This window comes from Streptopelia decaocto (assembly GCF_964273445.1).
Source record: "Streptopelia decaocto genome assembly, chromosome: 28".
NCBI classification, from domain to species: Eukaryota; Metazoa; Chordata; class Aves; order Columbiformes; family Columbidae; genus Streptopelia; species Streptopelia decaocto.
Window position 1 is genome coordinate 100,465 of NC_138683.1, and position 27,742 is coordinate 128,206.

At 55.5% G+C, this 27,742-nt stretch overlaps 1 protein-coding gene across 1 annotated transcript; it reads right to left on the reverse strand.

The window, feature by feature from the left end:
• Positions 1-6,850: 6,850 nt before the first annotated feature.
• FBL (fibrillarin) lies at positions 6,851-27,728 on the reverse strand. The gene is made up of 9 exons (XM_082073838.1): positions 27,627-27,728; positions 23,789-23,833; positions 21,712-21,870; positions 19,764-19,858; positions 16,949-17,119; positions 14,422-14,554; positions 9,923-10,035; positions 8,759-8,904; positions 6,851-6,970 (listed from the first exon to the last, which is right to left on the reverse strand). Exons 1-9 carry the CDS (start codon positions 27,718-27,720, stop codon positions 6,949-6,951), a joined length of 978 nt encoding a protein of 325 aa, XP_081929964.1. The 5' UTR covers positions 27,721-27,728; the 3' UTR covers positions 6,851-6,948.
• Between the last annotated feature and the right edge of the window lie 14 nt (positions 27,729-27,742).

Below are 27,742 nucleotides of genomic sequence, written 5' to 3' on the forward strand. Positions count from 1 at the left end.
ATGGCATCAGCCGGAAGGGACAAATCAATGTCTGACCATCAGTAGGGACAAGAGTGAACACACACAATAAACAGCCAATGGCATCAGCTGGAGGGGACAAATCAATGTCTGACCATCAGTAGGGACCAGAGTGAACAGGAACAATAAAGGGATGATCTTATAAACTGGAGCGAGTAAGATCAACAGTTGATCATCAGTAGGTTCCAGAGTGAACACACACAATAAAGAGCCAATGGCATCAGCTGGATGGGACAAATCAATGTCTGACCATCAGTAGGTTCCAGAGTGAACACACACAGCAAACAGCCAATGGCATCAGCTGGAGGGGACAAATCAATGTCTGACCATCAGGAGGTTCCAGAGTGAACACACACAGCAAACAGCCAATGGCATCAGCTGGAGGGGACAAATCAATGTCTGACCATCAGTAGGTTCCAGAGTGAACACGCACAATAAAGAGCCAATGGCATCACCTGGATTGGGCAAATCAATGTCTGACCATCAGTAGGTTCCAGAGTGAACACGCACAATAAACAGCCAATGGCATCAGCTGGATTGGACAAACCAATGTCTGACCATCAGTAGGGACCAGAGTGAACACACACAATAAACAGCCAATGGCATCAGCTGGATTGGACAAACCAATGTCTGACCATCAGTAGGTTCCAGAGTGAACACGCACAATAAACAGCCAATGGCATCAGCTGGAGGGGACAAATCAATGTCTGACCATCAGTAGGTTCCAGAGTGAACAGGAACAATAAAGGGATGAACTTACAAACTGGAGCGAGTAAGATCAACAGTTGATCATCAGTAGGTTCCAGAGTGAACACACAATAAACAGCCAATGGCAGCAGCTGGAGGGGACAAATCAATGTCTGACCATCAGTAGGTTCCAGAGTGAACACACACAATAAACAGCCAATGGCATCAGCTGGATTGGACAAATCAATGTCTGACCATCAGTAGGGACCAGAGTGAACACGCACAATAAACAGCCAATGGCATCACCTGGATTGGGCAAATCAATGTCTGACCATCAGTAGGGACCAGAGTGAACACACACAATAAACAGCCAATGGCATCAGCTGGATTGGGCAAATCAATGTCTGACCATCAGTAGGGACCAGAGTGAACACACACAATAAACAGCCAATGGCATCAGCTGGAGGGGACAAATCAATGTCTGACCATCAGTAGGGACCAGAGTGAACGTGCATAACAAACCGCCCCATCTCGTCCTTTGGGCTACACAAGATCATCGTTCAGTCATCATTAGGGCCCAGAGTGAACAGACACAACAAACGGCCAAATCGTGTTTGTTGGAAGGAACCAGATCAACGTTCAACCATCAGTAGGGACCAGAGTGAACACACACAATAAACAGCCAATGGCATCAGCTGGAGGGGACAAACCAATGTCTGACCATCAGTAGGTTCCAGAGTGAACACACACAATAAAGAGCCAATGGCATCAGCTGGAGGGGACAAATCAATGTCTGACCATCAGTAGGTTCCAGAGTGAACACACACAATAAACAGCCAATGACATCAGCTGGATGGGACAAACCAATGTCTGACCATCAGTAGGTTCCAGAGTGAACACACACAATAAAGAGCCAATGGCAGCACCTGGATTGGGCAAATCAATGTCTGACCATCAGTAGGGACCAGAGTGAACACGCACAATAAAGAGCCAATGGTATCACCTGGACTGGATAAATCAATGTCTGACCATCAGTAGGGACCAGAGTGAACGTGCACAATAAACAGCCAATGGCATCAGCTGGAGGGGACAAATCAATGTCTGACCATCAGTAGGTTCCAGAGTGAACACACACAATAAACAGCCAATGGCATCAGCTGGAGGGGACAAATCAATGTCTGACCATCAGTAGGGACCAGAGTGAACACACACAATAAACAGCCAATGGCATCAGCTGGAGGGGACAAATCAATGTCTGACCATCAGTAGGGACCAGAGTGAACACGCACAATAAACAGCCAATGGCAGCAGCCGGAGGGGACAAATCAATGTCTGACCATCAGTAGGTTCCAGAGTGAACACGCACAATAAAGAGCCAATGGCATCACCTGGATTGGGCAAATCAATGTCTGACCATCAGTAGGTTCCAGAGTGAACACACACAATAAACAGCCAATGGCATCAGCTGGAGGGGACAAATCAATGTCTGACCATCAGTAGGGACCAGAGTGAACACACACAATAAACAGCCAATGGCATCAGCCGGAGGGGACAAATCAATGTCTGACCATCAGTAGGTTCCAGAGTGAACACACACAATAAACAGCCAATGGCATCAGCTGGATGGGACAAATCAATGTCTGACCATCAGTAGGTTCCAGAGTGAACACACACAGCAAACAGCCAATGGCATCAGCTGGAGGGGACAAATCAATGTCTGACCATCAGGAGGTTCCAGAGTGAACACACACAGCAAACAGCCAATGGCATCAGCTGGAGGGGACAAATCAATGTCTGACCATCAGTAGGTTCCAGAGTGAACACGCACAATAAAGAGCCAATGGCATCACCTGGATTGGGCAAATCAATGTCTGACCATCAGTAGGTTCCAGAGTGAACACGCACAATAAACAGCCAATGGCATCAGCTGGATTGGACAAACCAATGTCTGACCATCAGTAGGGACCAGAGTGAACACACACAATAAACAGCCAATGGCATCAGCTGGATTGGACAAACCAATGTCTGACCATCAGTAGGTTCCAGAGTGAACACGCACAATAAACAGCCAATGGCATCAGCTGGAGGGGACAAATCAATGTCTGACCATCAGTAGGTTCCAGAGTGAACAGGAACAATAAAGGGATGAACTTACAAACTGGAGCGAGTAAGATCAACAGTTGATCATCAGTAGGTTCCAGAGTGAACACACAATAAACAGCCAATGGCAGCAGCTGGAGGGGACAAATCAATGTCTGACCATCAGTAGGTTCCAGAGTGAACACACACAATAAACAGCCAATGGCATCAGCTGGATTGGACAAATCAATGTCTGACCATCAGTAGGGACCAGAGTGAACACGCACAATAAACAGCCAATGGCATCACCTGGATTGGGCAAATCAATGTCTGACCATCAGTAGGGACCAGAGTGAACACACACAATAAACAGCCAATGGCATCAGCTGGATTGGGCAAATCAATGTCTGACCATCAGTAGGGACCAGAGTGAACACACACAATAAACAGCCAATGGCATCAGCTGGAGGGGACAAATCAATGTCTGACCATCAGTAGGGACCAGAGTGAACGTGCATAACAAACCGCCCCATCTCGTCCTTTGGGCTACACAAGATCATCGTTCAGTCATCATTAGGGCCCAGAGTGAACAGACACAACAAACAGTCAAATCGTGTTTGTTGGAAGGAACCAGATCAACGTTCAACCATCAGTAGGGACCAGAGTGAACACACAATAAAGAGCCAATGGCAGCAGCTGGATGGGACAAATCAATGTCTGACCATCAGTAGAGACCAGAGTGAACAGGAACAATAAAGGGATGATCTTATAAACTGGAGCGAGTAAGATCAACAGTTGATCATCAGTAGGTTCCAGAGTGAACACACACAATAAAGAGCCAATGGCAGCAGCTGGATTGGACAAACCAATGTCTGACCATCAGTAGGTTCCAGAGTGAACACACACAATAAACAGCCAATGGCATCAGCTGGAGGGGACAAATCAATGTCTGACCATCAGTAGGGACCAGAGTGAACACACAATAAAGAGCCAATGGCATCACCTGGATTGGGCAAATCAATGTCTGACCATCAGTAGGGACCAGAGTGAACACACACAATAAACAGCCAATGGCATCACCTGGATTGGGCAAATCAATGTCTGACCATCAGTAGGTTCCAGAGTGAACACACACAATAAACAGCCAATGGCATCAGCTGGAGGGGACAAATCAATGTCTGACCATCAGTAGGGACCAGAGTGAACACGCACAATAAAGAGCCAATGGCAGCAGCCGGAGGGGACATATCAATGTCTGACCATCAGTAGGTTCCAGAGTGAACAGGAACAATAAAGGGATGATCTTATAAACTGGAGCGAGTAAGATCAACAGTTGATCATCAGTAGGTTCCAGAGTGAACACACACAATAAACAGCCAATGGCATCAGCTGGATTGGACAAATCAATGTCTGACCATCAGTAGGTTCCAGAGTGAACACACACAATAAACAGCCAATGGTATCACCTGGATTGGGCAAATCAATGTCTGACCATCAGTAGGTTCCAGAGTGAACACACACAATAAACAGCCAATGGCATCAGCTGGATTGGACAAACCAATGTCTGACCATCAGTAGGTTCCAGAGTGAACACACACAATAAACAGCCAATGGCATCACCTGGATTGGACAAATCAATGTCTGACCATCAGTAGGGACCAGAGTGAACACGCACAATAAAGAGCCAATGGTATCACCTGGACTGGATAAATCAATGTCTGACCATCAGTAGGTTCCAGAGTGAACACACACAATAAACAGCCAATGGCAGCAGCTGGACTGGGCAAATCAATGTCTGACCATCAGTAGGGACCAGAGTGAACACGCACAATAAACAGCCAATGGCATCAGCTGGAGGGGACAAACCAATGTCTGACCATCAGTAGGGACCAGAGTGAACAGGAACAATAAAGGGATGATCTTATAAACTGGAGCGAGTAAGATCAACAGTTGATCATCAGTAGGTTCCAGAGTGAACACACACAATAAAGAGCCAATGGCAGCAGCTGGATTGGACAAATCAATGTCTGACCATCAGTAGGGACCAGAGTGAACACGCACAATAAACAGCCCATGGCATCAGCTGGAGGGGACAAATCAATGTCTGACCATCAGTAGGGACCAGAGTGAACAGGAACAATAAAGGGATGATCTTATAAACTGGAGCGAGTAAGATCAACAGTTGATCATCAGTAGGTTCCAGAGTGAACACGCACAATAAAGAGCCAATGGTATCACCTGGACTGGATAAATCAATGTCTGACCATCAGTAGGGACCAGAGTGAACACACACAATAAAGAGCCAATGGCATCAGCTGGAGGGGACAAATCAATGTCTGACCATCAGTAGGTTCCAGAGTGAACAGGAACAATAAAGGGATGATCTTATAAACTGGAGCGAGTAAGATCAACAGTTGATCATCAGTAGGTTCCAGAGTGAACACACACAATAAAGAGCCAATGGCATCAGCTGGAGGGGACAAATCAATGTCTGACCATCAGTAGGTTCCAGAGTGAACAGGAACAATAAAGGGATGATCTTATAAACTGGAGCGAGTAAGATCAACAGTTGATCATCAGTAGGTTCCAGAGTGAACACACACAATAAAGAGCCAATGGCATCAGCTGGAGGGGACAAATCAATGTCTGACCATCAGTAGGGACCAGAGTGAACACACACAGCAAACAGCCAATGGCATCAGCTGGAGGGGACAAATCAATGTCTGACCATCAGTAGGGACCAGAGTGAACAGGAACAATAAAGGGATGATCTTATAAACTGGAGCGAGTAAGATCAACAGTTGATCATCAGTAGGTTCCAGAGTGAACACACAATAAACAGCCAATGGCATCAGCTGGATTGGACAAACCAATGTCTGACCATCAGTAGGTTCCAGAGTGAACACACACAATAAAGAGCCAATGGCATCAGCTGGATTGGACAAACCAATGTCTGACCATCAGTAGGTTCCAGAGTGAACACACACAATAAAGAGCCAATGGCATCAGCTGGATTGGACAAACCAATGTCTGACCATCAGTAGGTTCCAGAGTGAACACACACAATAAAGAGCCAATGGCATCAGCTGGAGGGGACAAATCAATGTCTGACCATCAGTAGGGACCAGAGTGAACAGGAACAATAAAGGGATGATCTTATAAACTGGAGCGAGTAAGATCAACAGTTGATCATCAGTAGGTTCCAGAGTGAACACGCACAATAAAGAGCCAATGGTATCACCTGGACTGGATAAATCAATGTCTGACCATCAGTAGGTTCCAGAGTGAACACGCACAATAAACAGCCAATGGCATCAGCTGGATGGGACAAATAAATGTTTGACCGTCAGTAGGTTCCAGAGTGAACACACACAATAAACAGCCAATGGCATCAGCTGGAGGGGACAAATCAATGTCTGACCATCAGTAGGGACCAGAGTGAACAGGAACAATAAAGGGATGATCTTATAAACTGGAGCGAGTAAGATCAACAGTTGATCATCAGTAGGTTCCAGAGTGAACACACACAATAAAGAGCCAATGGCATCAGCTGGATTGGACAAATCAATGTCTGACCATCAGTAGGTTCCAGAGTGAACACACACAATAAACAGCCAATGGCAGCAGCTGGATGGGACAAATCAATGTCTGACCATCAGTAGGGACCAGAGTGAACACGCAAAAGAAAATGGTACTGGGGGGTCTATACTGGGACTGGGGGGTCTATACTGGGACTGGGGGGTCTCTAAGGGCTAATTAACCCCCCCAAAGGCTAATTAGCCCTCTACAAGGACTAATTACCACCCCCCCCTGCCCGGGCATCTAATTAACCGCCCCAAGGGCTAATTATCCCCCCCAGAGCATCAAATTAACCCCCCCAAGGGCAAATTAAGCCCCTAGGGCATTAATTACCACCCCCCCCAAGGCCTAATTACCTCCCCAAGGAGTTAATTACCCCCCAAGGAGTTAATTACCCCCCCAAGGAGTTAATTAATCCCCCGTTAATTGTCCCCAAAGGAAGGAGCCGCTTTTAGTTCCCTTTGATTTTAATTAAAAACCCCCATTTCCCACCCCCCCCCCCCCCCAAATACCCCAAAACCGCCCGAATTTGCCCCAAAACGCCTGGGGGTGAGGATGATGTCACCGATGATGTCACCGATGATGTCACTTCTGCTTGGGAGGGGGCCTGGGGGGGAGGGGCAGATCAGTCACGTGACCCCCCCCAGTAACTCCCAGTTCCCTCCAGTCACTCCCAGTTCCCCCCCCAGTCAGTCCCAGTACTTCCCAGTAACACCCGGTTCCCCCCCAGTAACTCCCAGTTCCCCCCCAGTAACTCCCAGTAACTCCCAGTTCCCCCCCATTAACTGCCAGTCACTCCCAGTTCCCCCCCAGTCAGTCCCAGTACTTCCCAGTAACTCCCAGTCCCTCCCAGTCCCTCCCAGTAACTCCCAGTCCCTCCCAGTAACTCCCAGTTCCCCCCCAGTAACTCCCAGTTCCCCCCCAGTCCCTCCCAGTAACTCCCAGTTCCCCCCCAGTCCCTCCCAGTTCGCCCCCAGTAACCCCCAGTAACTCCCAGTCCCTCCCAGTAACTCCCAGTTCCCCCCCAGTAACTCCCAGTTCCCCCCCAGTCCCCCCCAGTAACCCCCAGTTCCCCCCCAGTAACCCCCAGTCGATCCTTGTTCTCCCCAATCCCCTCCCAGTCTATCCCAGTCCCCCCCAGTCCCCTCCCAGTCTATCCCAGTCCCCCCCAGTCCCCTCCCAGTCTATCCCAATCCCCTCCCAGTCTATCCCAGTCACCCCCATTTCCCTCCCAGTCCATCCCAGTCACCTCCCAGTCCCTCCCAATCCCCTCCCAGTCCATCCCAGTCCCTCCCATCCACTCCCAGTCCCTCCCAGTCTCCTCCACTCCCCTCCCAGTCCCTCCCACTCTACCCCAATCCCCTCCCAGTCTATCCCAGTCCCCTCCCATCATATCCCAGTTCCCCCCAATCCCCTCCCACTTCCCTCCCAATCCCATCCCTGTCCATCCCAATCCCCTCCCAGTCTATCCCAGTCCCTCCCAATCCCCCCGATCCCCTCCCAGTCCATCCCAGTCTACTCCCAGTCCATCCCAGTCCCCCTATTTCCCTCCCATCCGCTCCCAGTCTATCCCAGTCCCCTCCCAGTCCATCCCAGTCCCCTCCCATCCACTCCCACTCTATCCCAGTTCCCTCCCAATCCCTTCCCAGTACCCTCCCAGTCCCTCCCAATCCCCCCCATTTCCCTCCCATCCACTCCCACTATATCTCAGTCCCCTCCCAGTCTATCCCAGTCCCCTCCCAGTCTATCCCAGTCTATCCGAGTCCCCTCCCAGTACATCCCTATTCTCCCCAATCCCCTCCCAATCCCTTCCCAGTCCCCTCCCAGTCTATCCCAGTCCCCCCATTTCCCTCCCATTCGCTCCCAGTCCATCCCAGTCCCCTCCCAGTCCATCCCAGTCGCCCTCAGTCTATCCCAGTCGCCTCCCAGTCTATTCCTGTTCTCCCCAATCCCCTCCCAGTCCCTCCCAGTCCATCCCAGTCCCCTCCCAGTCCCCCAATCCCCTCCCAGTCCATCCCAGTCCCCCCCATTTCTCTCCCATCCACTCCCAGTCCCTCCCAATCCCTTCCCAGTCTCTCCCACTCTATCCCAGTCCCTCCCAGTCCATCCCACTCTATCCCAGGCCCCCCCATTTCCCTCCCATCCCCTCCCAGTTCCCTCCCATCCCCTCCCAGTCTATCCCAGTCCCCTCCCAGTCCATCCCAGTCCCTCCCAGTCCATCCCACTCTATCCCAGTCCCCCCCCATTTCCTTCCCATCCCCTCCCAGTTCCCTCCCATCCCCTCCCAGTCTATCCCAGTCCCCTCCCAGTCCATCCCAGTCCCTCCCAGTCCATCCCAGTCCCATCCCAGTCCCTCCCAGTCCCATCCCAGTCCCCTCCCAGTCCCTCCCAGTACCGGTAGACGCCGACCACCAGCGCGTGGTCCCTCTCGTAGGGCTCCAGCGTGAGCTGCTCCTGCGGCTTCATCCGCTCCGAGGCCATTTTCCGCACCTCCCCCGCGAACACCGCCTCGGCCGGCGCCGTCGAGTCGATGCAGTTCGCCTGCGGGGATACTGGGATGGACTGGGAGGGACTGGGATGGACTGGGATGGACTGGGATGGACTGGGAGGGGACTGGGATGGACTGGGAAACACCGCCTTGGCCGGCGCGGTCGATTCGATGCAGTTCGCCTGGGAATGGGGCATACTGGGATATACTGGGAGGGACTGGAATATACTGGGATATACTGGGAGGCGATTGGGATAGACTGGGATGGACTGGGAGGGGATTGGGAGGGACTGGGAGGGGACGGGGAAACACCAACTCGGCCGGCGCCGTCGAGTCGATGCAGTTTGCCTGCAGGGGATATACTGGGAGGGACTGGGATATACTGGGAGGGGATTGGGAGGGACTGGGACATACTGGGAGGGGATTGGGAGGGACTGGGACATACTGGGAGGGGATTGGGAAACACCAACTTGGCAGGTGCCGTTGAGTCGATGCAGTTCGCCTGCATGGGATACTGGGATATACTGGGAGGGACTGGGAGGGGATTGGGAGGGACTGGGATGGACTGGGAGGGGATTGGGAGGGACTGGGAGGGGATTGGGAAACACCAACTCGGCCGGTGCCATCGAGTCGATGCAGTTTGCCTGCAGGGGATATACTGGGATATACTGGGAGGGGACTGGGATATACTGGGAGGGACTGGGAGGCGATTGGGCTAGACTGGGATGGACTAGAAGGGGAACTGGGGGGACTGGGAGGGACTGGGAAACACCGACTCGGCCAGTGCCGTCGAGTCGATGCAGTTCGCCTGGGTGGCAATGGGACATACTGGGATGGACTGGGATATACTGGGAAGGACTGGGAGGGGACTGGGATAGACTGGGAGGGGACTGGGATAGACTGGGAAGGACTGGGAGGGGAATGGGAGCACATGGGAGGGGATTGGGGGGGACTTTGATATACTGGGAGGGGATTGGGATAGAGTGGGAGGGGATCCCTACTGATCCGTACTGGTCTATACTGGTCCGTACTGGTCTATACTGGTCCGTACTGGTCTATACTGGTGGTTACCTTGATGGAGATGACAAAGTGCCCCCCGTTGCGCAGGAAGTTGTGGGCGTTGAGGGCGACGATTCGCGTCTGGTCGGGCTGGGCCACGTCCGCAAAGATGACGTCAACCATCCCTGAGAACGGGGAGAAACACCCAAATCCGGCACCCGCCGCCCAAACCGCCCGGAAACGGCCCAAAAACACACCCGGGAGACCAGAAACGCCCAAAATCGGCCAAAAAACGCCAAAAAACGCCCCAGAAACGCCAAAAAACGCCCCAGAAACGCCAAAAAACGCCCCAGAAATGCCCCCAGGGAGCCCAAAAACACTAAAAACCAGCGCAAAAACTCCACCAGGGAGACCAAGAATGTAAAAAAACAGCCCAAAAACGTCTAAAAACGCCCCAAAAAACACACCCGGGAGACCAGAAACGCCCAAAATCGGCCCAACACACTAAGAAACACCCCAGAAACGCCAAAAAACGCCCCAGAAACACCCCCATGGAGCCCAAAGCCGCTAAAAACCAGCCCAAAAACTCCACAAGGGAGACCAAGAATGTAAAAAAACGGCCCAAAACGGTCAAAAAAAGCCCTAAAAGACACACCCAGGAGACCAGAAACGCCCAAAATCGGCCCAAAACGCCAAAAAACGCCCCAGAAACGCCAAAAAACGCCCCAGAAACGCCCCCAGGGAGCCCAAAAACGCTAAAAGCCAGCCCAAAAACTCCACAAGGGAGACCAAGAATGTAAAAAAACGGCCCAAAACGGTCAAAAAACGCCCTAAAAGACACACCCAGGAGACCAGAAACGCCCAAAATCGGCCCAAAACGCCAAAAAACGCCCCAGAAACGCCAAAAAACGCCCCAGAAACGCCACCAGGGAGCCCAAAAATGCTAAAAAAGGGCCCCAAACCACCAAAAAACGCCCCAAAAAACACCCCAAATACTCCACGAGGAGCCCAAAAACTCCACCAGAGAGACCAAGACCTTAAAAAAATGGCCCAAAGACGTCAAAAAATGCCCCATAAACACAACCAGAAGAACAAAAATGCCAAAAACAGCCCAAAAACACACCCGGGTGAGCAGAAACGCCAAAAAACACCCCAAAACAGCCAAAAAACGCCCCAAGACCGCCAAAAAACGCCCCAAAATGCCCCAAAAACTCCACCAGGGAGCCCAAAAACGCTAAAAAACAGCCCAAAAACTCCACCAGGGAGACCAAGAACGTAAAATACTGGCCCAAAAACGTCAAAACACGCCCCAATGAACACACCCAGAAGAACAAAAACGCCAAAAACAGCCCAAAAACACACCCGGGAGACCAGAAACGCCCCAAATCAGCCCAAAAACGCTAAAAAACGCCCCAAAACTGCCACAAAACGCCACAAAAATGCTAAAAAATGCCCCAAAACGCCCCGAAAACACCACAAGGGAGCCGAAAACCACTAAAAACCAGCCCAAAAACTCCACCAGGGAGACCAAGAACATAAAAAACCAGCCCAAAAATGTCAAAGAACACCCCAAAAAACGCACTCAGGAGACCAGGAATGCTAAAAAACGCCCCAAGAATGCCAGAAAATCGCCAAAAAACTACACCAGGGAGCCCAAAAACGCTAAAAAAGGGCCTAAAACTGCCAAAAAACGCCCCAAAAACTCCAGAGAGCCCAAAAACGCTAAAACACAGCCCAAAAACTCCAACAGGGAGACCCAGAATGTAAAAAAAGGCCCAAAAAACACACCCAGAAGAACAAAAACGCCAAAAACGGCCCAAAAGCTCCACCAGCAAGTCCAAAAATGCCAAAAGACGCCTGAAAACGCCCCAAAAACTCCACCAGCGAGTCCAAAAATGCCAAAAGCGCCTGAAAACGCCCCAAACGCTCCATCAGCGAGTCCAAAAATGCCAAAAAACGCCCCAAAAAACCCCATCAGTGAGTCCAAAAATGCCAAAAAACACCTGAAAACGCCCCAAATGCTCCACCAGCGAGTCCAAAAATGTCAAGAAATGCCTGAAAATGCCCCAAACACTCCACCAGCAAGTCCAAAAATGCCAAAAATGCCTGAAAACGCCCCAAACGCTAAATCAGCGAGTCCAAAAATGCCAAAAAACGCCTGAAAATGCCCAAAAAACTCCATCAGCGAGAACAAAAATGCCAAAAACGCCTGAAAACGCCCCAAACGCTCCATCAGCGAGTCCAAAAATGCCAAAAACGCCTGAAAACGCCCCAAACGCTCCATCAGCGAGTCCAAAAATGCCAAAAACGCCTGAAAACACCCCAAACGCTCCACCAGCGAGTCCAAAAATGCCAAAAACGCCTGAAAACGCCCCAAAACCTCCACCAGCAAGTCCAAAAATGCCAAAAACGCCTGAAAACACCCCAAACGCTCCATCAGCAAGTCCAAAAATGCGAAAAAACACCCGAAAACGCCCCAAACGCTCCACCAGCGAGTCCAAAAATGCCAAAAAACGCCCCAAACGCTCCACCAGCGAGTCCAAAAATGCCAAAAAACGCGCGAAAACGCCCCAAACGCTCCACCAGCGAGTCCAAAAATGTCAAGAAATGCCTGAAAATGCCCCAAAAACTCCACCAGTGAGTCCAAAAATGCCAAAAGCGCCTCAAACGCTCCATCAGCGAGTCCAAAAATGCCAAAAAACGCCCGAAAACGCCCCAAAAACTCCATCAGCGAGTCCAAAAATGCCAAAAACGCCTGAAAACGCCCCAAACGCTCCACCAGCGAGTCCAAAAATGCCAAAAACGCCTGAAAACGCCCCAAACGCTCCATCAGCGAGTCCAAAATTGCCAAAAAACGCCTGAAAACGCCCCAAACGCTCCATCAGCGAGTCCAAAAATGCCAAAAAACGCCTGAAAACGCCCCAAAAACCCCATCAGTGAGTCCAAAAATGCCAAAAAACACCTGAAAACGCCCCAAACGCTCCACCAGCAAGTCCAAAAATGCCAAAAACGCCTGAAAACGCCCCAAACGCTCCTTCAGCGAGTCCAAAAATGCCAAAAAACACCTGAAAACGCCCCAAACGCTCCATCAGCGAGTCCAAAAATGCCAAAAACGCCTGAAAACGCCCCAAACGCTCCACCAGCGAGTCCAAAAATGCCAAAAACGCCTGAAAACGCCCCAAACGCTCCACCAGCGAGTCCAAAAATGTCAAGAAATGCCTGAAAATGCCCCAAAAACTCCACCAGCGAGTCCAAAAATGCCAAAAATGCCTGAAAACGCCCCAAACGCTCCATCAGCGAGTCCAAAAATGCCAAAAACGCCTGAAAACACCCCAAACGCTCCACCAGCGAGTCCAAAAATGCCAAAAACGCCTGAAAACGCCCCAAACGCTCCACCAGCGAGAACAAAAATGCCAAAAACGCCTGAAAACGCCCCAAACGCTCCACCAGCGAGTCCAAAAATGCCAAAAAATGCCCCAAAACGCCCCAAACGCTCCATCAGCGAGTCCAAAAATGCCAAAAACGCCTGAAAACGCCCCAAACGCTCCACCAGCGAGTCCAAAAATGCCAAAAAAACCCTGAAAACGCCAAGCGCTCCACCGGCGAGTCCAAAAATGCCAAAAAACGCCCGAAAACGCCCCAAACGCTCCACCAGCAAGTCCAAAAATGCCAAAAACGCCTGAAAACGCCCCAAAAACTCCACCAGCGAGTCCAAAAATGCCAAAAATGCCTGAAAACGCCCCAAACGCTCCATCAGCGAGTCCAAAAATGCCAAAAACGCCTGAAAACGCCCCAAACGCTCCACCAGCAAGTCCAAAAATGCCAAAAACGCCTGAAAACGCCCCGAACGCTCCATCAGCGAGTCCAAAAATGCCAAAAACGCCTGAAAACGCCCCAAACGCTCCTTCAGCGAGTCCAAAAATGCCAAAAAACACCTGAAAACGCCCCAAACGCTCCATCAGCGAGTCCAAAAATGCCAAAAACGCCTGAAAACGCCCCAAACGCTCCACCAGCGAGTCCAAAAATGCCAAAAAACGCCTGAAAACGCCCCAAACGCTCCACCAGCGAGTCCAAAAATGCCAAAAATGCCTGAAAACGCCCCAAACGCTCCATCAGCGAGTCCAAAAATGCCAAAAACGCCTGAAAACACCCTAAACGCTCCACCAGCGAGTCCAAAAATGCCAAAAACGCCTGAAAACGCCCCAAACGCTCTACCAGCGAGTCCAAAAATGCCAAAAAACGCCCGAAAATGCCCAAAAAACTCCACCAGTGAGTCCAAAAATGCCAAAAACGCCTGAAAACGCCCCAAACGCTCCACCAGCGAGTCCAAAAACGCCAAAAAACGCCCGAAAACGTCCCAAAAACTCCACCAGCAAGTCCAAAAATGCCAAAAAAGCTCCAAAAAGTCCCTAAAACGCCCGAAAAACTCCACCAGGGAGTCCAAAAATGCCAAAAAACGCCCCCAAAACCCCCCTGAGATGCCTCCAAACCTTCTCCAATCCCCCCAAGAAGCCCCAAACCCATGTCCCCTGATGTCCCCTGATGTCCCCATGGTCCCCATGTCCCCGTACCGACGAGCATGCGGTACTTGTGGGGGTGCCGCGCGTCCTCGATGACGGGGATGACGTTGGTCCGTTTCTTGGCCACGTTGATGAGGTCGCGGCCGGAGCGGTGGGAAAACTCCACGGCGTAGACCAGGCCCTCCTGGGGACATCGGGAACACTGTCACCCATGGGGTCCCAAACCCCATGGGGACGTCCCGATGGGCTCCCGGTGGCACCCCCATGTCCCCAAACCCCATGGGGACGTCCCCATAGAACCTCAAGGACCTTCTCAAGAACATGAAGATGTCACCTCCAAGTTGTTCCCAAGACCTTGGTGACCCCATCCCCATGTCCCCAAAGCCCATGGGGACGTCCCCAAGGGATCCCGGTGTCACCCCCATGTCCCCAAACCCCATGGGGATGTCCCCAAAGAACCTCAAGGACCTTCTCAAGAACATGAAGGTGTCGCCTCCAAGTTGTCCCCAAGGCCTTGGTGACCCCGTCCCTGTGTCCCCAAACCCCATGGAATGTCCCCATGGGCTCCCGGTGTCACCCCCATGTCCCCAAACCCCATGGGGATGTCCCGAAAGAACCTCAAGGACCTTCTCAAGAACATGAAGGTGTCACCTCCAAGTTGTCCCCAAGGCCTTGGTGACCCCATCCCCATGTCCCCAAACCCCATGGAATGTCCCCACGGGCTCCCGGTGTCACCCCTGTGGCCCCAAACCCCATGGGGACATTCCCAGTGTCACCCCATGTCCCCAAACCCCATGGGGACATCCCCATAAAACCTCAGGAACCTTCTCAAGAACATGAAGATGTCACCTCCAAGTTGTCCCCAAGACCTTGGTGAGCCCATCCCCATGTCCCCAAAGCCCATGGGGCCGTCCCCAAGGGATCCCGGTGTCATCCCTGTGTCCCCAAACCCCATGGGGACATCCCCATAGAACCTCAAGGACCTTCTCAAGAACATGATGGTGTCACCTCCAAGTTGTCCCCAAGGCCTTGGTGACCCCATCCCCGTGTCCCCAAACCCCAGAACCCCATATAATGTCCCCAAGGGCTCCCGGTGTCACCTCTGTGGCCCCAAACCCCATGGGGACATTCCCAGTGTCACCCCCATGTCCCAAACCCCATGGGGATGTCCCCAAAGAACCCCAATGACCTTCTCAAGAACATGAAGGTGCCACCTCCCCATTGTCCCCAAGGCCTTGGTGACCCCATCCCCGTGTCCCCAAACCCCAGGACCCCATATAATGTCCCCATGGGCTCCCAGTGTCACCCCCATGTCCCCAAACCCCATGGGGACATCCCCATAAAACCTCAGGAACCTTCTCAAGAACATGAAGATGTCACCTCCAAGTTGTCCCCAAGGCCTTGGTGACCCCATCCCATGTCCCCAAACCCCATGGAATGTCCCCATGGGCTCCCGGTGTCACCCCCATGTCCCCAAACCCCATGGGGACGTCCCCATAGAACCTCAAGGACCTTCTCAAGAACATGATGGTGTCACCTCCAAGTTGTCCCCAAGGCCTTGGTGACCCCATCCCCATGTCCCCAAACCCCATGGGGACATTCCCAATGTCACCTCCGTGTTCCCAAACCCCATGGGGATGTCCCCAAAGAACCCCAATGACCTTCTCAAGAACATGAAGGTGCCACCTCCCCATTGTCCCCAAGGCCTTGGTGACCCCATCCCCGTGTCCCCAAACCCCAGGACCCCATATAATGTCCCCATGGGCTCCCAGTGTCACCACCATGTCCCCAAACCCCATGGGGACATCCCCATAAAACCTCAGGAACCTTCTCAAGAACATGAAGATGTCACCTCCAAGTTGTCCCCAAGACCTTGGTGACCCCATCCCCATGTCCCCAAAGCCCATGGGGACGTCCCCAAGGGATCCCGGTGGCACCCCCGTGTCCCCAAACCCCATGGGGACGTCCCCATAGAACCTCAAGGACCTTCTCAAGAACATGAAGGTGTCACCTCCAAGTTGTCCCCAAGGCCTTGGTGACCCCATCCCCGTGTCCCCAAACCCCAGGACCCCATATAATGTCCCCAAAGGCTCCCGGTGTCACCCCTGTGGCCCCAAACCCCATGGGGACATTCCCAGTGTCACCCCCATGTCCCCAAACCCCATGGGGACGTCCCCATAGAACCTCAAGGACCTTCTCAAGAACATGAAGGTGTCACCTCCTAGTTGTCCCCAAGGCCTTGGTGACCCCATCCCATGTCCCCAAACCCCATGGAATGTCCCCATGGGCTCCCGGTGTCACCCCCGTGTCCCCAAACCCCATGGGGACATCCCCATAGAACCTCAAGGACCTTCTCAAGAACATGATGGTGTCACCTCCAAGTTGTCCCCAAGGCCTTGGTGACCCCATCCCATGTCCCCAAACCCCATGGGGACATTCCCAATGTCACCTCCGTGTTCCCAAACCCCATGGGGATGTCCCCAAAGAACCCCAATGACCTTCTCAAGAACATGAAGGTGCCACCTCCCCATTGTCCCCAAGGGGTGGTGACCCCGTTGTCCCCATTGTCCCCACTCACCGGCCCCACGATGTCGGCCACATGTGACACCGTTGTCCCCGAGGCCGCCCCCAGGTACAGGACCTTGGACCCGGGTCCCATGTGGATCTGGTCGATGCCACCCAGGATGGCGGCGGCGAGTTTGGACCTGAACGGGTTCCAGGCGCGATATTCCACCTTCGTGTCACCTTCCTGGGGACGGGGACATCGGGGACACGTCACTCGACGTCACATGGGGTCCCACAACCTCCCAGTATCACCCAGTGCCACCAGTTCCATATCCCAGTGCTCCCAGTATGGGATCCGAGAAGGTTCTGGTGGTGCCTTCAAGGTTGTTGACACCTCCTGGGGACATCTCAGTGTCCTGGGGACACTTGGGGACATCGGAGATACGTCACCTGACGTCACATGGATTCCCTGAACCTCCCAGTGCCACCCAGTGCCACCAGTTCCATATCCCAGTGCTCCCAGTATGGGATCTGAGAAGGTTCTGGGGGTGTCCCCAAGGTTGGTGCCACCTCCTGGAGACACTTGGGGACACATCACTTGACATCACATGGATTCCCTGAACCTCCCAGTGTCACCCAGTGCCACCAGTTCCCCTTCCCAGTGCTCCCAGTATGAGATCTGAGAAGGTTCTGGTGGTGCCTTCAAGGTTGTTGACACCTCCTGGGGACATCTCAGTGTCCTGGGGACACTTGGGGACATCGGAGACACGTCACCTGACGTCACATGGATTCCCTGAACCTCCCAGTGTCACCCAGTGCCACCAGTTCCCCTTCCCAGTGCCCCCAGTATGAGATCTGAGAAGGTTCTGGTGGTGCCTTCAAGGTTGGTGACACCTCCTGGGGACACTCGGGGACACTGGGGACACATCACTTGATGTCACGTGGATTCTCTGAACCTCCCAGTGTCACCCAGTGCCACCAGTTCCATATCCCAGTGCTCCCAGTATGGGACCTGAGGTCCCACTGGTGTCCCCAACCCTGGTGGCCCCTCCCAGTGCCACCAGTGTCACCTCCCAGTGCTCCCAGTTACCCCCGGCAGCCCCCAAGCCGCTCTCCCAGTGCTCACCAGTGCCTCCCAGTGCCCTTCCAGTCACTCCCAGTTCCCCCCAGTCCCTTCCCAGTTACCCCCAGTCCCTCCCAGTTCCCCCCAGTCCCTTCCCAGTTACTCCCAGTCACCTCTTAACCCTTCCCAGTCCCTCCCAGTTCCTCCCAGTTCCCTCCCAGTTACTCCCAGTTGCCAATTAACCTTCTCCACCTCCCTCCCAGTTACCCCCAGTCCCTCCCAGTTACCCCCAGTCCCCCCCCAGTCCCTCCCAGTTACCCCCAGTCCCCCCCCAGTCCCTCCCAGTTACCCCCAGTCCCCCTCCAGTCCCTTCCCAGTTACTCCCAGTTACCTCTTAACTGTTCCCAGTTACCCCCAGTCCCTCCCAGTTACCCCCAGTCCCCCTCCAGTCCCTTCCCAGTTACCCCCAGTCCCCTCTCAACCTTTCCCAGTCCCTCCCAGTTACCCCCAAGTACTCCCAGTCCCCTCCCAGTTACTCCCAGTTGCCCCCAGTTACTCCCAGTTACCAATTAACCTTCTCCACCTCCCTCCCAGTTACCCCCAGTCCCTCCCAGTTACCCCCAGTCCCTCCCAGTTACCCCCAGTCCCCCCTCCAGTCCCTTCCCAGTTACTCCCAGTTACCTCTCAACCTTTCCCAGTCCCTCCCAGTTACCCCCAGTCCCCCCCAAGTACTCCCAGTCCCCTCCCAGTTACTCCCAGTTGCCCCCAGTTACTCCCAGTTGCCAATTAACCTTCTCCACCTCCCTCCCAGTTACTCCCAGTCCCTCCCAGTTACCCCCAGTCCCCCTCCAGTCCCTTCCCAGTTACTCCCAGTTACCTCTTAACTGTTCCCAGTTACCCCCAGTCCCTCCCAGTTACCCCCAGTCCCCCCCCAGTCCCTTCCCAGTTACTCCCAGTCCCCTCTCAACCTTTCCCAGTCCCTCCCAGTTACCCCCAGTCCCCCCCAAGTACTCCCAGTTCCCTCCCAGTTACTCCCAGTTGCCCCCAGTTACTCCCAGTTGCCAATTAACCTTCTCCACCTCCCTCCCAGTTACTCCCAGTCCCTCCCAGTTACCCCCAGTCCCCCTCCAATCCCTTCCCAGTTACTCCCAGTTACCTCTTAACTGTTCCCAGTTACCCCCAGTCCCTCCCAGTTACCCCCAGTCCCTCCCAGTTACCCCCAGTCCCCCCCCAGTCCCTTCCCAGTTACTCCCAGTCCCCTCTCAACCTTTCCCAGTCCCTCCCAGTTACCCCCAGTCCCTCCCAGTTACCCCCAGTCCCCCCCCAGTCCCTTCCCAGTTACTCCCAGTCCCCTCTCAACCTTTCCCAGTCCCTCCCAGTTACCCCCAGTCCCCCTCCAGTCCCTTCCCAGTTACTCCCAGTTACCTCTTAACTGTTCCCAGTTACCCCCAGTCCCTCCCAGTTACCCCCAGTCCCTCCCAGTCCCTCCCAGTTACCCCCAGTCCCCCCCCAGTCCCTTCCCAGTTACTCCCAGTCCCCTCTCAACCTTTCCCAGTCCCTCCCAGTTACCCCCAGTCCCCCCCCAGTCCCTTCCCAGTTACTCCCAGTTACCTCTTAACTGTTCCCAGTTACCCCCAGTCCCTCCCAGTTACCCCCAGTCCCTCCCAGTTACCCCCAGTCCCTCCCAGTTCCCTCCCAGTTACCCCCAGTCACCTCTTAACCGCTCCCAGTTCCCCCCAGTCCCTTCCCAATCTCTTCCCAGTCCCTCCCGCTACAAACCAGTACAAACCAGTACAAACCAGTACAAACCAGTACAAACCAGTACCTCCACGCTGATCCTCTTCTCCCCGTACACCGACTCCCCGGGCACCAGGTTCCGCGTCACCAGCGCGTCCTCGCGGCCCCGCACGATGAACACGCCTGCCCAGTACGGACCAGTTCAAACCAGTTCAAACCAGTTGCCCCCCGACCACCTCCCAGTCACCCCCCAGTTATCCCCCTCCCACCCCAGTTCAATCCCAGTGCCTCCCAGTTAAGCTCTGAGGCCTCCCAGTTACCCTCTGACCACTCCCAGTGCCTCCCAGTTCATCCCAGTTACCAAACCAGTTCAACCCCAGTTACCCCCAGTGCCTCCCAGTTACCCCCACACTTCAATCCCAGTTCATCCCAGTTACCCCAGTTCCCACCCCATTTCAACCCCAGTTACCCCCAGTGCCTCCCAGTTACCCCCACACTTCAATCCCAGTTCATCCCAGTTACCCCAGTTCCCACCCCATTTCAACCCCAGTGCCTCCCAGTTCATCTCAGTTACCCCAGTTCCCACCCCACTTCAATCCCAGTTACCCCCAGTTCATCCCAGTTCCCAACCCAGTTCAACCCCAGTTACCCCCAATGCCTCCCAGTTAATCCCAGTTACCCCCAGTTCATCCCAGTTCCCAACCCAGTTCAGTCCCAGTTACCCCCAGTGCTTCCCAGTTCATCCCAGTTATCCCCATTCAATCCCAGTTCCCCCCCAGTTCTTCCCAGTTCCCCCCCAGTTCCTCCCAATTATCCCCAGTGCCTCCCATTTCCCTCCCAGTTCATCCCAGTTCCCCTCCAGCACCTCCCAGTTCCCCCCCAGTGCCTCCCAGTTCAGCCCAGTTCCCTCCCAGTCCCCCCCCAGTTCATCCCAGCTCCCTCCCAGTTCCTCCCAGTCTCTCCCAGTTCATCCCAGTCCCTCCCAGTCTCTTCCAGTTCATCCCAGCTCCCTCCCAGTTCATCCCAGTCCCTCCCAGTTCCCTCCCAGTCCATCCCAGTTCCCTCCCAGTTCATACCAGTCCCCTCCCAGTTCATCCCAGTCCCCTCCCAGTCCCTCCCAGTTCATCCCAGTCCCCTCCCAGTTCATCCCAGTCCCCTCCCAGTTCATCCCAGCTCCCTCCCAGTTCATCCCAGCTCCATCGCAGTTCATCCCAGCTCCATCCCAGTCCCTCCCAGTTCACCCCAGTTCATCTCCCAATGCCCCCAGTTCCTCCCAGTTCATCCCAGCTCCCTCCCAGTTCATACCAGTCCCCTCCCAGTTCCCTCCCAGTTCATCCCAGTCCCCTCCCAGTTCATCCCAGCTCCCTCCCAGTTCCTCCCAGTCTCCTCCCAGTCCCTTCCAGTTCATCCCAGCTCCCTCCCAGTTCATCCCAGTCCATCCCAGTCCCCTCCCAGTCCATCCCAGTCCCCCCCACCCAGTCCCTCCCAGTTCATCCCAGTCCCCTTCCAGTTCATCCCAGTCCCTCCCAGTCCCCTCCCAGCTCCCTCCCAGTCCATCCCAGTCCCCTCCCAGTTCATCCCAGCTCCTCCCAGTTCATCCCAGTCCCTCCCAGTCCCTCCCAGTCCCCCCCAGTTCATCCCAGCTCCCTCCCAGTTCATCCCAGTCCCCCCCAGTTCATCCCAGTCCCCTCCCAGTCCCTCCCAGTCCCCCCCAGTTCATCCCAGCTCCCTCCCAGTTCATCCCAGTCTCCTCCCAGTCCCCTCCCAGTCTCTTCCAGTTCATCCCAGTTCCCTCCCAGTTCATCCCAGTCCCCCCCAGTTCATCCCAGTCCCCTCCCAGTCCCTCCCAGTCCCCCCCAGTTCATCCCAGTCCCCTCCCAGTCTCTTCCAGTTCATCCCAGCTCCCTCCCAGTTCATCCCAGTCCATCCCAGTTCCCTCCCAGTCCCCCCCAGTCCCCCCCAGTCCCTCCCAGTCCCTCCCAGTTCCTCCCAGTCCCTCCCAGTTCACCCCAGTCCCTCCCAGTCCCTCCCAGTACCCTGGTGCCGATGCGGCTCCACCGTCACTTTGCGTCCCCCCTTGAAGCCGCCGCGTCCCCCCCGGCCCCGGGGGGTGGAGCCTCGGTGGGCGGGGCCTCCGCGGGCGGGGCCTCCGCGGCCACGCCCCCCGGCCATGCCCCCCCGGCCCCGGGGGCCACCTGTGGATACTGGGGTTACTGGGAGGGACTGGAAGGAACTGGGAGGGTAATGGGGGGGACTGGGAAGGAAACTGGGGTGACTGGGAGGGACTGGGAGGGACTGGGGGGGACTGGGAGGGGAACTGGGGTTACTGGGAGGGACTGGGAGAGAACTGGGGTTACTGGGAGGGACTGGGAGGGGAACTGGGGTTACTGGGAGGGACTGGGAGGGGAACTGGGGTTACTGGGAGGGACTGGGAGGGGAACTGGGGTTACTGGGAGGGGACTGGGAGGGAACTGGGGTTACTGGGAGGGACTGGGAGAGAACTGGGGTTACTGGGAAGGGACTGGGAGAGAACTGGGGTTACTGGGAGGGAACTGGGAGGGGACTGGGGTTACTGGGAAGGGACTGGGAGGGAACTGGGGTTACTGGGAGGGGAACTGGGGTTACTGGGAGGGGAACTGGGGTTACTGGGAGGGGACTGGGAGAGAACTGGGGTTACTGGGAGGGGACTGGGAGGGGAACTGGGGTTACTGGGAGGGGAACTGGGGTTACTGGGAGGGGAACTGGGGTTACTGGGAGGGGAACTGGGGTTACTGGGAGGGACTGGGAGGGAACTGGGGTTACTGGGAGGGGACTGGGAGAGAACTGGGGTTACTGGGAAGGACTGGGAGGGGAACTGGGGTTACTGGGAGGGACTGGGAGGGAACTGGGGTTACTGGGAGGGACTGGGAGGGGAACTGGGGTTACTGGGAGGGACTGGGAGGGAACTGGGGTTACTGGGAGGGACTGGGAGGGGAACTGGGGTTACTGGGAGGGGAACTGGGGTTACTGGGAGGGGACTGGGAGGGAACTGGGGTTACTGGGAGGGAACTGGGGTTACTGGGAGGGAACTGGGGTTACTGGGAGGGAACTGGGGTTACTGGGAGGGAACTGGGGTTACTGGGAGGGAACTGGGGTTACTGGGAGGGAACTGGGAGGGAACTGGGGTTACTGGGAGGGACTGGGAGGGGAACTGGGGTTACTGGGAGGGACTGGGAGGGAACTGGGGTTACTGGGAGGGACTGGGAGAGAACTGGGGTTACTGGGAGGGACTGGGAGAGAACTGGGGTTACTGGGAAGGACTGGGAGGGGAACTGGGGTTACTGGGAGGGACTGGGAGGGAACTGGGGTTACTGGGAGGGGAACTGGGAGGGAACTGGGGTTACTGGGAGAGAACTGGGGTTACTGGGAGGGACTGGGAGGGAACTGGGGTTACTGGGAGGGGAACTGGGGTTACTGGGAGGGACTGGGAGGGAACTGGGGTTACTGGGAGGGAACTGGGGTTACTGGGAGGGGACTGGGAGGGAACTGGGGTTACTGGGAGGGAACTGGGGTTACTGGGAGGGGAACTGGGGTTACTGGGAGGGGAACTGGGGTTACTGGGAGGGGAACTGGGGTTACTGGGAGGGACTGGGAGGGAACTGGGGTTACTGGGAGAGAACTGGGGGGGGAACTGGGATGAACTGGGGGGGGAACTGGGATGAACTGGGGGGGGAACTGGGATGAACTGGGATGAACTGGGGGGGAACTGGGATGAACTGGGGGGGAACCGGGGTTACTGGAAGAGAACTGGGAAGAGGACTGGGGGTAACTGGTCATACTGGGAGGGGTTAATGGGAACATTGGGAATAGGAGTAACTGGTCATACTGGGAGAGGCTACTGGGAGCACTGGGAATGGGGGTAACTGGTCATACTGGGAGGGACTAGAAAGGGAAACGGGGGTAACTGGTCATACTGGGAGCACTGGGAAAGGGAATGGGGGTTACTGGTCATACTGGGAAAGACAATGGAGGTAACTGGTTGTACTGGGAAGGGTTACTGGGAGCACTGGGAAGGGGAATGGGGTTACTGGTCATACTGGGAGGGGTTACTGGTCATACTGGGAGCCCACTCACCTCGGCCGCCCCGGAAGCCGCCGCGTCCCCCACGGGGGCTGAACCCTGTGAAACTGGTGTGAACTGGGAGCACTGGGGCAAACTGGGACAGGCCCAGTAACCCCAGGAACCCCTCCCAGTAACCCCAGTAACCCCCTCCCAGTAACCCCAGTAACTCCCAGTTACCCCCTCCCAGTAACCCCAGTAACCCCCTGCCCCCCTCCCAGTAACCCCAGTAACCCCCTGCCCCCCTCCCAGTAACTCCCAGTAACCCCCTCCCCGCCTCCCAGTAACTCCCAGTAACCTCCCCATTACCCCCAGTAACTCCCAGTAACTCCCTCCCTGCCTCCCAGTAACTCCCAGTAACCCCCTCCCCGCCTCCCAGTAACTCCCAGTAACCTCCCAATTACCCCCAGTAACTCCCTGCCCCCCTCCCAGTAACCCCAGTAACCCCTTCCCCGCCTCCCAGTAACCCCAGTAACTCCCTGCCCCCCTCCCAGTAACTCCAGTAACCCCTTCCCCACCTCCCAGTAACTCCCAGTAACCTCCCCATTACCCCCAGTAACTCCCAGTAACCTCTCCATTACCCCCAGTAACTCCCAGTAACCTCCCCATTACCCCCAGTAACTCCCAGTAACCCCCTGCCCCCCTCCCAGTAACTCCCAGTAACCCCTTCCCCACCTCCCAGTAACTCCCAGTAACCTCCCAATTACCCCCAGTAACTCCCTGCCCCCCTCCCAGTAACCCCAGTAACCCCTTCCCCGCCTCCCAGTAACCCCCTCCCCGCCTCCCAGTAACTCCCAGTAACTTCCCAATTACCCCCAGTAACTCCCAGTAACCCCCTCCCCACCTCCCAGTAACTCCCAGTAACCTCCCAATTACCCCCAGTAGCTCCCAGTAACCTCCCCATTACCCCCAGTAACTCCCAGTAACCCCCTGCCCCCCGCCCAGTAACTCCCAGTAGCCCCTCCCCCGCCTCCCAGTAACTCCCAGTAACTCCCAGTAACCCCCTCCCCGCCTCCCAGTAACCCCAGTAACCCCCTCCCCACCCCCCAGTAACTCCCAGTAACCCCCTCCCCGCCTCCCAGTAACTCCCAGTAACCTCCCAATTACCCCCAGTAACTCCCTGCCCCCCTCCCAGTAACCCCAGTAACCCCTTCCCCGCCACCCAGTAACTCCCAGTAACCCCCTGCCCCCCTCCCAGTAACCCCCTCCCCGCCTCCCAGTAACCCCAGTAACCTCCCCATTACCCCCAGTAACTCCCAGTAAACCCCTCCCCGCCTCCCAGTAACCCCAGTAACCCCCTCCCCGCCTCCCAGTAACTCCCAGTAACCTCCCAATTACCCCCAGTAACTCCCTGCCCCCCTCCCAGTAACCCCAGTAACCCCCTCCCCGCCTCCCAGTAACCCCAGTAACCCCCTCCCCGCCTCCCAGTAACTCCCAGTAACCTCCCAATTACCCCCAGTAACTCCCAGTAACTCCCAGTAACTCCCAGTAACCCCTTCCCCACCTCCCAGTAACTCCCAGTAACCCCCTCCCCGCCTCCCAGTAACTCCCAGTAACCTCCCAATTACCCCCAGTAACTCCCAGTAACTCCCAGTAACCCCAGTAACCCCCTCCCCGCCTCCCAGTAACTCCCAGTAACCTCCCAATTACCCCCAGTAACTCCCAGTAACTCCCAGTAACCCCAGTAACCCCCTCCCCGCCTCCCAGTAACTCCCAGTAACCCCCTTCCCCGCCTCCCAGTAACTCCCAGTAACCTCCCAATTACCCCCAGTAACTCCCAGTAACCCCCTGGCCCCCTCCCAGTAACTCCCAGTAACCCCCTGCCCACCTCCCAGTAACTCCCAGTAACCTCCCAATTACCTCCAGTAACTCCCAGTAACCTCCCAATTACCCCCAGTAACTCCCTGCCCCCCTCCCAGTAACTCCCAGTAACCCCCTGCCCACCTCCCAGTAACCCCAGTAACCCCTTCCCCACCTCCCAGTAACCCCAGTAACCCCTTCCCCGCCTCCCAGTAACTCCCAGTAACCCCTTCCCCGCCTCCCAGTAACTCCCAGTAACCTCCCAATTACCCCCAGTAACTCCCTGCCCCCCTCCCAGTAACTCCCAGTAACCCCCTCCCCGCCTCCCAGTAACCCCAGTAACCCCTTCCCCACCTCCCAGTAACTCCCAGTAACCCCTTCCCCGCCTCCCAGTAACTCCCAGTAACCTCCCAATTACCTCCAGTAACTCCCAGTAACCCCCTGGCCCCCTCCCAGTAACTCCCAGTAACCCCCTCCCCGCCTCCCAGTAACTCCCAGTAACCTCCCAATTACCCCCAGTAACTCCCAGTAACCTCCCCATTACCCCCAGTAACTCCCAGTAACCCCTTCCCCGCCTCCCAGTAACTCCCAGTAACCTCCCCATTACCCCCAGTAACTCCCAGTAACCCCCTCCCCGCCTCCCAGTAACCCCAGTAACCTCCTCCCCGCCTCCCAGTAACCCCAGTAACCTCCCAATTACCAGTAACTCCCAGTAACCTCCCAATTACCCCCAGTAACTCCCAGTAACCTCCCAATTACCCCCAGTAACTCCCTGCCCACCTCCCAGTAACTCCCAGTAACTCCCAGTAACCCCCTGCCCACCTCCCAGTAACTCCCAGTAACCTCCCAATTACCCCCAGTAACCTCCCAGTTACCACCCCAGTAACCCCCCAGTTACAGCCACTGGGCTCCCAGTTACCCCCAGGAACCTCCCAGTATATCCCAGTCCCTCCCAGTGACCCCCAGTAACACCCAAATAACCTCCGGTAACCCCCATTAACTCCCAGTAACCTCCCAGTATCCCCCCATTAACTCCCAGTAACCTCCCAGTATCCCCCCATTAACTCCCAGTAACCTCCCAGTATCCCCCCATTAACTCCCAGTAACCTCCCAGTATCCCCCCATTAACTCCCAGTAACCCCCCAACCCCATCCCAGTATATCCCAGTATAACCCAGTACCCCCCAGTCCCATCCCAGTTCATCCCAGTCCATCCCAATTAATCCCAGTTCCGAGTCCCCACCAGTTCATCCCAGTACCCCCCAGTCTTATCCCAGTCCCCCCAGTATATCCCAGTTCATCCCAGTCCATTCCAGTCCATCCCAGTTTCCCCCAGTCCCTCCCAGTCCATCCCAGTCCCCCCAACTCCCTCCCAGTTCAACTCAGTGCCCCCAGTTCATCCCATTCCCTCCCAGTCCCTCCCAGTTCATCCCAATCCCTCCCAGTTCATCCCAGTCCCTCCCAGTTCATCCCAGTCCCCCCCCCACCCAGTTCATCCCAGTCTCTCCCAGTTCATCCCAGTCCCACCCAGTTCACCCCAGTCTATCCCCCAGTCCCCCCAGTTCATCCCAGTCCCCTCCCAGTCCCCCCCCAGTTCATCCCAGTCTATCCCAGTATATCCCAGTCCCTCCCAGTTCATCCCAGTCCCTCCCAGTTCATCCCAGTCCCTCCCAGTCCACCCCAGTTCATCCCAGTCCACCCCCCCCAAGTCCCCCTCAGTTCATCCCAGTCCCTCCCAGTCTCTCCCAGTTCATCCCAGTCTCTCCCAGTTCACCCCAGTCCCTCCCAGTCCCCCCCAGTCCCTCCCAGTCCCCCCCAGTTCACCCCAGTTCATCCCCCAGTCTCCCCCAGTTCACCCCAGTCTATCCCCCCAGTCCATCCCAGTCTATCCCAGTCTCTCCCAGTCCCCCCAGTTCACCCCAGTTCACCCCCCAGTCTCCCCCAGTTCATCCCAGTCCCCCCCCCCAGTCCCTCCCAGTCCCCCCCAGTCCCTCCAGTTCCCCCCAGTTCCCCCCAGTTCCCCCCAGTCCATCCCAGTCTATCCCAGTTCCCACCAGGCCTCATCCCTCCGTTCACTCCACGCGGGTCCACACGCGTCCCTTTCACTCCCCCACCGGAACCGGAAACACCGCCTCCCGCCCCGCCCATTCCCTGGCAACGAGCATACACC